The 15,542-nt window shown below is 45.5% G+C and overlaps 2 protein-coding genes across 3 annotated transcripts in view; one reads left to right on the top strand and one right to left on the bottom strand.

The window, feature by feature from the left end:
• The window catches only part of LOC148342459 (uncharacterized), a 299,864-nt gene that overhangs the window by 267,404 nt on the left and 16,918 nt on the right, over positions 1-15,542 (bottom strand). The gene's annotated exons all lie outside the window — the stretch shown is intronic.
• Positions 4,023-7,434, top strand: LOC148342460 (uncharacterized). Its single transcript, XM_088288821.1, has 2 exons — positions 4,023-4,417; positions 6,100-7,434. Exons 1-2 carry the CDS (start codon positions 4,294-4,296, stop codon positions 7,239-7,241), a joined length of 1,266 nt encoding a protein of 421 aa, XP_088144947.1. The 5' UTR covers positions 4,023-4,293; the 3' UTR covers positions 7,242-7,434.

Raw genomic sequence — 15,542 nt, 5'->3', positions numbered from 1 at the left:
TTATCGCCAAGCAGAGATCAAGTGCGGATTTGTTGGGATTGGCGTTTGAAAATGTGTGAAAAAACGACACCCAAGTACAAAGAGGAACTTTGTGGAATAAAAGAAGAGAACGAGCAACATCTTCCACTGCTGGACGAAGTTTGCAACCAGCCTCGTGTTGTGCCACTCAAAGCAGGTTTGTACACGTTTTACTCTCATTTGCTTTGTAAAGAACGACTTTCTATCGTTAAAAATATGCATCACAACATTAAGTTGTTTGGGGAAAGCGTTCAAGGTTAATTGCCTCTCTCATGTCTTGAATAGACATTAATGTTTCACAAGTTTGTTTAAGTCAAAGATTTAGAATTTGTTCACCTTTCCTCCTAAGCAAGTATATTATTTTTGTTCTCTTGGTGCCGTTGGAATTTAACTCTAAGACTGTAGCATAACTTTTACCAAATTATTCGAATTAATTATCTGATTCCATTAATGATTAACCAAACATGACCGACATTCATCCAACAATTTATGCGCGCTCGTTTTGAGAGAAAGACGACCAGGAAGCCGGCAACTTCACACAGGAGCCGATTTATTCCTCACAGGAGATCTAGTACAAAAGCCCTCTCAACACAGTTCTGCGCGCCTCTGTACCCAACAGAAGACAAAGTTTTGTTACCTCTTTTGGATTTCACCTGGACGGGTAGTATTGATAACACACAGTCCTGTTTACCGGTCCCAGTCAAGCCACTGTGGATTGAATTGACACCACAGCACCGTCTCTGACACTTTCTAAATCAACATCGGCCAGTGTTGAACTTATTTGCTTCGTTTGGGAATAAATATGCAACAAGGTATTGCATACTCGACACACCAAACGTCCTTTGCATTCTCTGCTTCTGTGCCCAATGCACAAACAACCAAAGCACATTCCTTTTTCCTTCAAAAAAGACATCTTTTCGACTTGCGTCTTTTTATCCAATAGAAGGCAAACATCCAAAGAATGTCCAGCTCCACAAAACAAGCATGCCTTTACAGGTAAGTTCTTCTCCATTTTATTTACAGGCTCCATTTTCTTTTCCACAGGTGCTATTGTAGTGGCAAAGCTACTCCCTTTACCTTTCGTACCAGTCCGAAATGTCCCAGCTCTAAACTCTTTTTCCTGTTGCAGGCAAATCTTGTATATCTCCAAAGAGAGGATCACTTGCAATCTTAACTTGCTTCTCCACAAACTCCACAATGTCATGAAATGTGGCTCTGCGATGGTATGTTTCTTGCAGATGGCAGACCACACTTCTCCACTTATCTCTAAGATCGTAAGGCAGTTTTTTAACCATAATTTGCATATTGGTGGGCACGTTTAGGTCACCTACAGAATCTCCAGTTGAATTACAGCATTCACGAAGCAATAAACTGTAGGCCTGCATCGCCTTGAGATTTTCTCCCTTTATCAAAGGCCATGAAAGTACCTTGTCCATGTATGCAGAAGCTACTTTAAACGGATCTCCAAAATGTTCTTGTAGCAAAGCCTTCGCTTTAATGAATCCACGAGAAGGTGGCAGATGTTGACAGCTTCGGACCAGATCCAGGGACTGGCCTCTGGTATATTGCTCGAGGTAGTACAAACAGTCCTTGTGATTAGGAGTTCTTTCTTCGATGTTGTGTTCAAAGGCTCTTATGAAACTTAGGTATTGTAATGGATCTCCATCAAAAACTTGCAAATCTCGTTTGGGTAACAGCAAAAGTGATTGTTGTTTGAAAAGTGGAGATGTAATTTCATTTTGCTTCTCCAGTGCTGTAAGCAAACGATCAGGTTGTTGGTGAAGCTTGGTCACTCTGTATTGTTGGAATAGTTTCACGTTGTACACCTGCTGGTAGTGATGACAGACCGGCCCCAGTTAAGACAGAATGAAGCTCAGGTTGAGGATACACTTTGGGTCTGACAGCAGCACCTCCTGTTGAAATTATGTACGGCTTTCAAGCAACAATTCCAGCTCTCCCTTGCTGCCGTGGGAGTCGGAAACAGAACGGACGAAAGAAAAATAGCCCTTTTGCGAACCAATGCCGGAGCCGAGGCCATTGAGGTATTCAATGAACCCGAAGATAAAGACAAGTTTGAAAAGGTCCTACAAAAATTTGATGAACACTGTCTAGCTAAGAAAAACGGAACTTATGAGAGATACGTGTTTCGTTCAAGACTCCAACAGCCCGGTGAGTCCTTTGACAATTTCCCCACTGATCTCAAAATTAAAGCTAAGTCTTGTAACTTTGGTGATCTGAAAAACTCAATCATAAGGGATCAGACTAACGAAAAGAAACTAAGAAAGAGGCTGTTGAGGGAAGCCGACCCAACATTGGAAAGTGCAATAAAGACTTGCCAAGCTAACGAGCTAGCAAAGCAGCACGTGCTAACTTCCCAAGCAGCGCCATCTTATGAAAAAAACAGAGTCCGTGAAGGCAGTGACGAGGAAAGGTAAACTGCGATTCAAGAAAAAGACCAAAAACAATGAAAATGATCAAGCTCCATTCAGCTGTAAAAAGTGGAGAAATGCACGAGCCAAAACGGTGTCCTGCATTTGGGAGAACATGTGCTAAGTGTAAAAAGCAAAATCACTATGCTAAGATGTGCAACACCAGGAAGAAAGTGCACACCGTGCAGGAAGACTCAGATGGTAGTGATGACCTAAGTGACACTTTTTTCATCAAAATCGTGTCATATGACGAAAGCGATGTGCAACAACAAACTGGAGGAGACCCAGAGCAAGCTGTTAATGCAGTAAAAGAAGATAAATGGATTGCACCACTGCTTGTCAATGGGACACTTGTTACTTTTAAAATTGACACATGAGCAAAGGCAAACAAAATTAATGAAAAAGACTTGAAACCACAACCGGAAAGAGTCACAGACAAGGCCGTGAAATTGAAAACTTACAACAATCAGCCAATAAAAACAAAGGGATGTTGTAGGCTAAAAGTGACAGCAAAGGGAAGACAACACAAGTTAACGTTCACAATTGTGCCAAGTGGACTGGAGTCAATCCTTGGAGACAAGACATCTGAAGATCTTGGATTGATAAAAAGAATTGACCAAATCAACAGCAAGGATGTCAATAAGAACAACAAAGTGTTGCAGAGTGAAGGTAGTAAGAGTATAGTGAACAAATACTTTTCTGTCTTCAAAGGACAAGGTACGCTACCTTACACTTATAAAATACAGCTCAAGGAAGATGCTAAACCTGTAGTACATGCCCCGAGAAGAGTTCCAGCCCCTCTCAAGGATAGATTAAAAAAGGAACTGAATTACGTGTTTGCCTCGACCCCAAAGATCTGAATGAAAACATTAAAAAAGAAGTGACATGGCAGGTGCTAAGTATTTTAGCAAATTAGATGCATCGCATGGATTTTGGTATTAATAACTGTGTTTGGTTTGCTTTTGTGAATAAAGATTTTACAAAAAACGTATGAGTAAATATTTGTCATCTTATAAATATTTGCACAACAGAGTACTGAGTTTCGAGATCCTCACTATTATATTTCTCAAAATTATATTTCTTAGCAATTTAGCTTAGTTAAGGGATATTTTATTGACAATCTAACATCAATATACAAAGACAGAAAAAAATTTGGTGGTGGGGGGGCGAATCTTTTTCTTCTGGGTAGGGGCGAGTGTGAAATAATTGAGAAGCACTACTAGTATATGCAGACATTATAGTCATACAATCTTGCAGCCCGAGTGAACCGCAGCATCGGTCAGAGAATCGTAAACGTCCCACTGCTGGAGCAGCAGAGGCTTCTCGGGGCATAGGCGGAAGTGACGCGGGAGTTGACGCAGCAATGTGGCGTGAATTTAGTTATTTTGTTAATATTTTTAATCAACCGGAATAAAATATTATATAAAATATATATATATATATTTTAAAATAGAACAGCCAGGTGTAAAAACAAACACAAAGGCAAAGAAATATATTTGAAAAATACGTGCTTAAAGCATGACGTCATTAGCAAGCGCGCAGCTTCCGAAGGACCTCGACCACATCCACCGAGCCGTCCACACCGGAACAAAAACACCCACCGCTAAATTCTTCTGATTTAGCGTGGAACTGACTGTAATTTTCTCAAAGGATGTCCAGTGCTACTCTAAAGGACTACGACATAATTCATTAAGTCTTTGTGTCCCGATAATCTCATTTTCGCGCGTTGATGCTTTTCGGCGTAGTTAGCTTAGCTTGCTAGCTAGCTAGCCGCTAACGAAAAGAGGCACATGACTCATCGCCAAGCAGAGCTCAAGTGCGGATTTTTTGGAATTATCATTTGAAAATGTGTGAAAGAACGACACCCAAGTACAAAGAGGAACTTTGTGGAATAAAAGAAGAGAACGAGCAACATCTTCAACTGCTTGACGAAGGTTGCAACCAACCTCGTGTTGTGCCACACAAAGCAGGTTTGTACACGTCTAACTCTCATTTGCTTTGTATAGAACGACTTTCGATCGTTAGAAATATGCATCACACGTTCAAGGATATTGTCGTTTTATTTTTAAATATTGCCTTTTACTTGTCGGTTTGCTGAACATTTGTTGATGCCAAATGAAATCAGTGCAGAAAATAAATGCCAAAGAATAACCAATAGTGGGGGGTGAACTCCATGTTTTCCCAGTATAAAATTTGAACTGATTATTTAACATTTTACATTTTCTGTTTTTTATATCTTGTTCAAGCAATTCCTTACGGAAGGAATTCTGCTTGAATCTAAAATATGTGTACACTGCGGCGAAAACATTAATGGCGGTTGGTCAATTTTAGTGGATAAAACACAAAATATTACGTTTTTTTTTTTAAAAATCAAGTACGTATTGGTTTTATTTGTTTATTTATTAACTTTGTACTGGCTTCGTCGGGTGAGAGTCAATGAACCTCGGGTGGCCCTGCACTGTTTTGTGCACATGTGCGTAGTTTCACCCCATCCAAACATTTAAAATACATTGAATGCCTCCATCCAGGGTTGCTCGGATCTCATCAGTGAACAAGCGCATGCTGCAAGGAATGCATCTGCATCTTTGGCTTACTATGGGCTTAAAAAAGGGAGAACGTCACAACCCCCTTTTCCACCAACAAGTCCAGGAACATTTAGTTCCTGGTAATAAAGTTCCTGTGGCCCATGTGGTTTGCATCTCGACTGCAACTCATAGTTCTTGATAATTTATGCAAAAGACAACGATGACGGAACAGTGGGAGGTGTTGTGTTACTTTGTTACTCATTACTGACACCCTCTGGCTGTTATACATCATTGCGGTTACAAAATAATTCAGTGAACTCATATTATGGTGTATCTTAGTCTAATTTTAATACATATTGGATCACTTTAAAATATACAGTCATTATTCAAATATGTCAACATGAAAGTCAGAGTGAAAGTGTTGTTGCTTAATGCTTATGTGTAAGAACTTTTACTCTTCAAACGTAATTTTGTTTTAAAATTTATTTCAAAACAGAAATTTTATAAAAATAAAAAGGGTAATGTCGGAACTTACTCTCAGGATAAATATAATTTTGGGTAAAAAAAAAACAAACGTAAATCATACAATAAATAGCGACTCTGATTCCAGGGCCCCTTTAATTCTTTTAGGGATCCGGATTATAATGGAAGCAAAAAGTACCCACAATGAAACTATCTCTCAATGCAAAATGAAAAACTTGTAAACATATTTCACTTGAAGGATTCCTATTTTATCAATGACATGATGTTGCGATGACCCCCAGTGGTCTGCATCAATATGTTCGGGTCCCACAACAGGTGTTCCATCAGACGCACACAATAGCCTGTGTGTGCTAACCTCAGCTCGCTTCCAGAAGCGTCTGTGACTAATTCAGGAATGAAATCGGGCATCAGCCGCAAGGTGCTTCCTTTTTAAATGCTCGTTTATCACTGTTGTGCTGCTAAAAGGAGGTTTACATCGTCGGACGTAATTTTGTGAAATGTCCCCATGGTCCGGTCCAAGTCGGGGTCGCATGCATTGCTCCGTGTGCGGCAGGCACAAGTCAAGGTAGCACGGTAGAAAATAAGACAGTCGCCGCATGAGCTTTGACGTGACCAAAACAAATTTGTCTTTTTGTGTCCTGCAGACGTCAATGAAAACGATCTCCGTTCTGTGAAAGAGGAGCCAGACTGGACTCACATCAAAAAGGAGGAGGAGGAGGAGGAGATCAACAAGTCACCACTGAACGTTGTCCCTATAAAGACTGAAGATGAAAACAAGGGTGAGGGTGAGGACAACAGAGGGGCGGAGCCTACAAGCAGCAGCTCAAGGCATCACGTGACAACAGAAGGTGATGAAGACCACTGGGGGCCATCACAAGCACAAAATGAGGACACATTATCAGGCGCTCATGACGATGATGATGATACTGATGATGATGATGATGATGATGGTGGGCAAGCCAAAGGTGAAAGGGCAAAGCTGTCTTTAAAAGGGCACAGAAAAACACACAGTGGTGAAAAACCTTTTTCCTGCTCGGTTTGTGGCAAAAGATTCTCTCAAAAGTCTCATTTAGTAAGGCACACAAGAACGCACAGTGGAGAAAAACATTTTTCCTGCTCAGTTTGCGGAAAAGGTTTCTCTCAAAAGGCAAATTTAACAGAACATGCAAGAACACACAGTGGAGGAAAACCTTTTTCTTGCTCAGTTTGTGGCAAAAGATTCTTTCAAAAGTTTGATTTAACAATCCACACAAGAATACACAGTGGAGAAAAACCTTTTTCCTGCTCAGTTTGTGGCAAAAGCTTCTTTCAAAAGTCAAGTTTAAAAAGGCACACAAGAACACACAGTGGAGAAAAACCTTTTTCCTGCTTGGTTTGTGGTAAAAGCTTCTCTCAAAAGTTTGATTTAACAATCCACACAAGAACACACAGTGGAGAAAAACCTTTTTCTTGCTCAGTTTGTGGTAAAAGCTTCTCTCAAAAGTTTGATTTAACAATCCACACAAGAACACACAGTGGAGAAAAACCTCTTTCATGCTCAGTTTGTGGAAAATGCTTCTCTCAAAAGGCACATTTAACAGAACACGCAAGAACACATAGTGGAGAAAAACCTTTTTCGTGCTCAGTTTGTGGCAAGAGTTTCTCTCGAAAGTCACATTTACGAATCCACACAAGAAAGCATAGTGGAGACAAGCCATTCAGTTGCAGCGTTTGTGCTAAAAAATTCTCCACGAAACATTATGCTGAGAGACACAATTGTGCTGGTGAGAATTGCAGCGATACTTGAAGATTAAAAAAATGAAAGAACCGACTCTTTGTGGTAAGATGTAAATGTGATTTTGAATAAAATATGATGACATTGAATTTTGCAAAGCTCTTTTATTGACACAAAGCCAATGTGATTAGTGCCAGAAGAAGCAATGTGTCTGAGTGATGATTTGTTTTGGTGTTTACATCAAACATGTAAATAAAATTTATTGCCTTTGCCTGGAATAACATTTTTTAACATTATGCTTTTCAGTTGTCGTCTTAATCATACCTAATGGAAAAAGTGTGAGAAGAAACTGTGCTTATGAAATCGGTGCCTTCCACAATCATAAATAAAATCACTTGTTCCACTTGCTCAACTGGCTTTCATTACGCAGTGTGAAAAGGTGAAAAACTGAACTAGAAGTTGAACTCTAAAAAGAACCAAAAAGAGAAACGCGAATAGTCTCGGTTTCTCTTTCTAGGTTGAGCTCTATCAAGTGTTTGGGGTTTGTTGCGAAGCAGAATCTCACTTCGGAAAAACTATAATTTTGTCAAATATACCAAATATTTTTGTTCATGCTATATTATATTTTTTATACTTTGGATTGCTTATATAATGAAATCGGGAAATATTAAAATGTAAAATTAGCAACGACATACAGACTTAATGCAATTAATAAGAAATATAGAAACATTTTATAAATATTGAACACATTGAGAAGAGTCCTAATCTTGAAATAATTATTGAAATATAAAAAATACTTATGTATTAAATTAATTCAATAAAACGACCCTGGATGAGCGGCAGAAAATGGCTGGATGGATGGAATAATTTAAATTGCATACATATTCAAATGAACAAATATGTTAGGAAATATTCAAGTGTGAAATAAAAAGGTTTAAATTAATATTGATATAATTTTGCATATTAAAATAATTGAATAAATATTGTATTATTACATAAGCAAGCTTAAATATAAATTGAAATAAATGAAAAAAACAAGTCGTGTATTTTTAAATGGCCTAATATAGATATGGGAAGTAATTCTCTTCGCATACCAGCCTGGCATCAGTGTGGATGATGCCATCATCTACCTGCTCCACACTTCACTCTCCCACCTGGAGAAGGCTGGGGGCACGGTGAGGATCATGTTCTTATTGGGAGACAAGCTGGAGCAGGCGGGAGTGGCCCACCACCTCATCACATGGATTCACAACTACCTCACAAACCGGCCACAGTACGTGAGAACACAGGACTGTGTGTCTGACGTGCTCCTCTGCAGCACGGGAGCGCCGCAGGGAACTGTTCTGGCTCCCTTCCTGTTCACCCCCTACACCTCGGACTACAAATACAATTCCACAACCTGTCACCTGCAGAAGTTCTCTGATGACTCTGCGATTGTCGGCCTCATCACTGACAATGACGATCGGGAGTACAGAGGGGTTACGCAGGGGTTCGTGGACTGGTGTCAGCAGAACCGCCTCCAAATCAACGCTGGGAAATCCAAAGAGCTGGTGGTGGATTTCCGCAAGCGTCGGCACTCTCCACCTGCACCAGTGAATATCCAGGGAACAGACGTTGAGAGGGTCTCAACTTACAAGTACCTGGGTGTTCATCTGAACAATAAACTGGACTGGAGCGACAACACAGACGCTCTCTATAGGAAGGGTCAGAGCAGACTCTTCCTACTCAGGCGGTTGAGGTCCTTTGGCGTTCGGGGAACACTCCTCAGGAACTTCTATGACTCGGTGGTTTCCTCAGTCATCTTCTATGGAGTGGTCTCCTGGGCAGGAGGCATCTCGGGCCGAGACAAAAAGAGACTGGACAAACTAGTGAGGAGGGCCAGCTCTGTCCTGGGCTGCTCCCTGGACTCTGTGGACTCAGTGGGGGGCAGAAGGATGACGGCAAAACTGTCATCAATGCTGGACAAACCAGCCCACCCACTCAATGACACTCTGAGAACACTTTACAGCTCCTTCAGTGACAGACTTTTACACCCTCGCTGTACCAAAGAGAGATTTCGCCGCTCCTTCCTGCTGACTGCTGTCAGACTTTTTAACAAGAACATTGGGTCAGGCCTACAAACAGGAGGGCATTAGTGCAATTGTGCAGTCCTAGGATGCAATATTAACTACTACTGTACTTTCAGCCAAGGGTGTACTTAAACATCGACCAATGATGTATTTTGTTTACCATTACAGTATTCTTATTACAATACTTCTATCACTGTAGTATTTCTACCACTGCAGGATGCTCACTATTACCGTACTTTTATCATTGCAGTACTTTTATAATTACGGTATTTCCTATCATTGCGGTACTTTTACTATTACAATACTTCATCATTGCAGTATTTTTCCATCGTTGCAGTACTTCTACCATTATAGTACTTTTATCATTGCAGTATATTTTATCATTGCAGTACTTTTACCATTACAGTACTTTTATCATTGCAGTATTTTCTATCATTGCAGTACTTTCCTGTCATTTCAGTACTCTCACCATTACAGTACTTTTATCATTGTAATATCTTTATCATTGCAGTATTTTCAATCATTCAGTAGTTTTTATCATTACAGTGTTTCCCCCTCTGTATAATGGACAGACATTAGGAGTGTTTCCTTACACTTAGATACGTTTATACTGTGTATATTTGCATGCTTTTTATGAATGTCTGCTGCTAATGTTACACATTAACGGCTACATTACGCCGCCGACTCTGTATGATCTGTATCTTTGCTGCTGTAACACTTCAAATTTCCCCATTGTGGGACTAATAAAGGACATCTTTATCTTTATCTTTATCTTTACATGATTACCATTGAGTAGGAAACCCTCTGTTTGTAATTTATGTTTGTGAATATGTTTTTTGGAATTGTCTGTCACGCTGTTGTCTGTTTTTGGTTTTTACTACTTGCGACATCATCTGACTTGTAGCATTTTAACAGTCAAGCACTTTTGCTCTACAACACTTTAACAAGCATGAAAGCTAGCACTGCAGCACTTTACAACTCATACTCATACTTGGTTGCATTCAATGTATTTATATGTCCATTAGTGTGTGTTATGTACGAGCATATGCGGGGACAGCCCGTGAAGAGGGTTGGGTACAGTGGACCCCGGAAGTGGGTGTGTTTTGTGGTGACGTGGCGTTGTTGTGGTCCGTGATGGAAATAAAACGAGTCGATCGTCACGTCGTAGTCAGAGTAATTCCGACACAACATTGGCGACGAGGATAATGGATTCCCTTCTAGCACCTCTTTCCCCGTTCCTCGCCCTCCCGGGAGACCCGCCAATTCCATGGGTACGTTGGCTGGAGTCTTTTGAAACGTTCATGACGGCCGCCGGGCTGGCAGACGCTAGCGACGCTCGGAGGAAAGCCCTTCTGATTCACTCGCTCGGTAGCGAAGGGCAGCGGATTTTTCGGACTCTCGGTGCCGCGCCTACATACGACAACTGTGTCAGGCTGCTAAAGGACCATTTTTCGGCCCCTCAGAATGTCATGCTACGGCGAATTGTTTTCCGCCAACGGAAGCAGCAGGCGGGCGAATCCGTTCATCACTACGTGGCTGATCTAAAAGGGCTAGCCAGCCTGTGTAAATTTGGTGTGCTGGAGGACGAGCTGATACGCGATCAGCTAGCGGAACACACTAATAACCCGAAGCTCAGGGAGAAGCTGCTGACGATGCCGGATGGCCTTACTCTGTCCAAAGCAGTGGATTTAGCGTTTCACCTGGAGTCAGCAGCAGCGCTGACAGCTCAGCTGACGCCCGCCTCTAATTCCCTTTTCCCCAGACCAATGCAATTAGCTCCAACAGTGGCACCACATACGGACGCTCCAGACTCTGACTATGCTGATGACAACCTGGAAGTGAACTTTACAGCACGCCACGGTGCTACAGCACGCAAAGCCTGTAGTAACTGTGGCTCACCATCACATCAGAGGGGGGCCCCGAACTGCCCCGCTAAGGGACAGAAGTGTCAACGCTGTGGGAAGCAGAATCATTTCGCCCGCGTCTGTCGCTCTTCCTCTGCGTCAGGCAGCCAAGCTACACAACGTGTGCCGGGGAGGCCAGCGCCAACGATCATCCATACAGTAGCCACCGAAACCCGATCAGCTAAATGGTGTACAGTGGAGCTGGATGGGGCCTGCCTCCCACTGCTGGTGGATACGGGGGCTTCCAGGTCACTGTTGAACGCTACAACAGTCCGTCGTCTCTTCCCACACTGGACGCGCACTGGTAGCGCCGAGGATCTGTATGGCTATGGACACTCAAAGATTAAGATGGCTGGCACGATCACGGTGGCTGTTCGTTACGGGACGAAGACTCTTCCCGCATTCACCTTTCAAGTGTCTCGACGGGGCCAATCTCATGGGTTGGGATTTGTTTAGCGAGCTGGGTTTCGCCATCTTGGACAGTGTGGGAGGCACCATCCTTTCTGTCATCTCACCGTGGCGCCAGAACAGGCTAGATCTGTTCAGCGGTGTGGGCTGCCTCACCGCCTTCAACCATCAGCCTCTCCTCCGACCGGGGGTGCGCCCCTGCGCCGACTGCCCCTCGCCCTGCGCGACCAAGTAACTGCCGAGCTGCAGAAACTCTCCGATGCGGGCATCATAGAGCGCATTGATGCCTCTCCCTGGATCTCAAACCTGGTGGTGGCGAAGAGGAAGTCTGGGGGCCTGCGTCCGTGTGTTGACCTCAGAGCGGTGAATAAGGCAGTAGTCCCGGACCGCTACCCGCTACCCACGGTGGAGGAATTAGCAGCACAGTTCTACAACTCGTCCGTCTTCACGAAGCTGGATCTCCGCCAAGGCTACCTGCAGGTCCCTTTACACCCAGACAGCCGCAACCTGACAGCTTTCGTGACACACGATGGGGTGTTCCGCTACACCAGGATGCCCTTCGGCCTCAGCTCAGCCCCGAGCTGTTTTAAAAAAATTATGTCAACGATTTTCGCTGGCATCCCGGGCGTGGTGGTCTTCTTGGATGACATTGTGGTCCATGGGGCGACACCAGCCATCCATGACGGGCGACTGGCGAGGGTTTTGGAGGTCCTCAGCAGCCACGGCCTCACTCTGAACGAAGATAAGTGCACGTTTGCAGCCCCTGTCATCGAGTTTGTTGGGTTCCGGTTGTCCGCCGCGGGCCTCAGCCCGCTACAGTCCAATGTGGAGGCCGTCCTGCGCCTGGCAGAGCCGTCGTGTCCAGCCCAACTGTCGTCTTTTCTGGGGATGACGGCGTACTACTTGCGTTTCCTTCCCCGGTACTCTGAGACGACATCGCCGCTGCGCGAGCTCCTGAAACAGGACGCGGTCTGGCAGTGGACTCCGGCCTGCTCCGCAGCCGTCCGCCAACTCAAGACCCAGCTCACCTCACCACCGGTGCTGGCATTCTTCGACCTGGAGAGTCCGACATTCGTCACATGCGATGCGTCTAACACAGCAGTCGGGGCGGTGCTCTCCCAGATCCAAGGAGGCACGGAGCGCCCGGAGCGCCCGGTGGCGTTCGCTTCTAGGTCACTCAACACGGCCGAACAGAAGTACTCAGTGGGCGAGCGCGAAGCGCTGGCCTGCGTCTGGGCGTGTGAGCGATGGCATATATATTTATACGGACGCCATTTCACTCTGAGAACCGACCACCAGGCTCTCACTGCCCTGCTCGCCACATCGGGATCGGGTCGCAAGCCGCTGAGGATCTACCGCTGGTCGGAGAGGCTCCAGCCATACGACTTCACCACTCTGTTCACTCCTGGCAAGGAAAACGTCGTGGCAGACCTGCTCTCTCGCGCCAACCCTGTCCCAGCACTCGATTCCCCAAACCCTGACCCAAAGTCCGACTCAAGCCGGGACGCGATGGAGTCCGAATTCATCCTCATGCTCCACGGCCCACTCCAGGCCTCTGTCTCCTTGGAGGAGCTACAGATGGCGTCAGAGAAGGACCCTGCACTTTGCCAGCTCCGTACTTACATCCGGGAAGGGTGGCCTGCCAAGGTCCCGGAGCAGTTGGCACCCTTTCACAGGGTCCGGGATGAGTTGACCTGTTGGAACGGCGTCTGCGTGGCTCGGGGGTTGCGCACAGTCATTCCCAGTGACCTCAGGCTACGTGTCCTGGCCATGGCACACGAGGGCCATCTGGGGATTGTCAAGGTGAAGTGCCGCTGCAGGGACCTGGTGTGGTGGCCTGGCATAGATCGTGATATAGAAACAATGGTAAAGGACTGCACAGCCTGCCTGGTAAGTGGGAAGACGGGACCACCGCCCACGCCACCCCTGCAGCCCTTGCAGTGGCCTGCCGCACCATGGGAACACATTCAGCTTGACATCTGGGGTGAGCTTCACGGTGTCCCGCACCATCAACGATTCCTCCTAGTGGCATATGACCTCCATTCAAAGTGGCCGGAGGTGGTTGCCACAGGGTCTGTCACAACTCGGGTGGTCATAGACTTTCTCTCATCTGTGTTTTCTCGGTGGGGCCATCCGAACGCTATCACCACGGATAACGGCCCACAGTTCGCTTCGGCGGAGTTTGCCGCCTTCCTGGAGGAGAAAGGGATCAGACACATCCGCACATCTTTTTACCATCCGGAAGCTAACGGAGGGGTCGAGCGTCTGAACCAGTCCTTAAAGAACGGGATCAGGGCTCACCTAGCAGATGGACTACAGTTTTCAGCTGCGCTGCTCCGCACCCTCCTCCACTACCGAGCAACGCCACACTCGACTACCGGCAGTTCCCCAGCGCTCCTGATGATAGGCCGGGAACTTCAGCTCCCTCTGAACCGGCTGCGGGCCCCAACGGTCACCACACCAGGGGCGACGCCCGGCTGCAGCGCCAGAGTCACGGAGATGCAGCGTCAGATGAAACAGCGGTTCGACAGGAGACGGAGGGTGAGGACACCTGCACTCACAACGGGGGACTGGGTCCGGATTCGCCGGCCTAACCGAGACCACAAACTACTCACATTCTGGTCCGCACCAATGCAGATCGCCATCCAACTCGGGCCGGCCACTTTCAAGCTCACTGACGGGTCACGGTGGCATGCCAGTCGCCTTCGGAAGGTGGCACCGCCCTCGAGCGCCGACGCAGGTTTGGAGGACACAGCATCCATGTTTGAGGACTGCACCTTTCCTGATGAACAGCGGCAGGATGCAGCCGGCCACCCACCTGAACAGCTGGAGGCTTGCCCTGGCCCAGAGGCCCGCCCAACTCGTGTGCGGATGAAGCCGAGGCATTTGAGAGACTATGTTTTGGAGTAATGTCCGTTTCGAGTATCGCCGGTTGGTGACAGTATTTTGCATGCGTTGTGATGGGAGCCAGCATTGACTTCATCCGGTTCGTTTGGGTTTGATTCTTTTGATACATACGCTCCTCAAGGGTTTTTCAAAAGGGGGGGTAAATGTTATGTACGGGCATATGCGGGGACAGCCCGTGAAGAGGGTTGGGTACAGTGGACCCCGGAAGTGGGTGTGTTTTGTGGTGACGTGGCGTTGTTGTGGTCCGTGATGGAAATAAAACGAGTCGATCATCACGTCGTAGTCTGAGAGTAATTCCGACACAACAGTGTGTTTCTTGAAACTGTACTGTATTTTAAAGTTATATGTTTTCTATTGTACAGTCTAACATCAACCTGCTACAGGGACAACGGATGCAAATTAACCATTGGCTACAATCTGGCATATTTACAGGAAACTGTTTGATTAATATGCACTGTCCCTGTATACTTTCAAAAAATAAAAACAAATACAAAATACAAATACGTCTGACTGGAAACTGGCCTTCATTTGAAGACTAGCAACAAGAGAATAATGCACAATCATAAATTTGCACCAAAAAACATTTTCATGAACACGCCCCCAAGCACTATGCCTGCTGGGTGAGAGGCATAGTCCTAATGTCTGCCACACAGAGGACAGCAGGGCCGCCGCCACGCATCACTACTTCAAGTTTAAGAGCCGTACTCACCGTCTTGCGGTTGCGGGTGTCATGATCATCGGACTGGTCGGCAGCCATTTCTGAAAAATCAACCCCGAGCTGGACTGGACATACGATCGCGCGCGATAGACAATCAGCTACAGGGTTACATTTACCAGCCATGTGCATAATGTCTGTCGTAAACTCAGAAATGGCCGCTAAGTGCTGTTGCTGGCGGGCCGACCATAGTTCAGTAACCTTCGACATTGCCAATGTAAGTAGCTTATGAGCCACATAAGCCGTGAAACGGCATCCCTCAAGAAGGAAACGAAAGTGGCGCGTCACAAGGTACAATGCCAACAACTCTCGGTCAAAAACGCTATACTTGCGCTCGTTATCCCGCAGCTTACGATGGAAAAACGCAAGA

Source organism: Idiotropiscis lumnitzeri, chromosome 2, assembly GCF_059441095.1.
Source record: "Idiotropiscis lumnitzeri isolate Australia: NSW breed Sydney's pygmy pipehorse chromosome 2, RoL_Ilum_1.0, whole genome shotgun sequence".
Classification (NCBI taxonomy): domain Eukaryota; kingdom Metazoa; phylum Chordata; class Actinopteri; order Syngnathiformes; family Syngnathidae; genus Idiotropiscis; species Idiotropiscis lumnitzeri.
Note: the sequence above shows the minus strand (reverse complement) of the source record. Positions and strands in the feature narration are given on the sequence as shown.

Bases quoted from the DNA above. Each gene is read 5' to 3' on its own strand.
- LOC148342460 (XM_088288821.1), top strand. From the start codon at position 4,294: ATGTGTGAAAGAACGACACCCAAGTACAAAGAGGAACTTTGTGGAATA. The intron at 4,418-6,099 runs GTTTGTACACGT...TGTGTCCTGCAG, and splicing joins TGTTGTGCCACACAAAGCAG to ACGTCAATGAAAACGATCTC.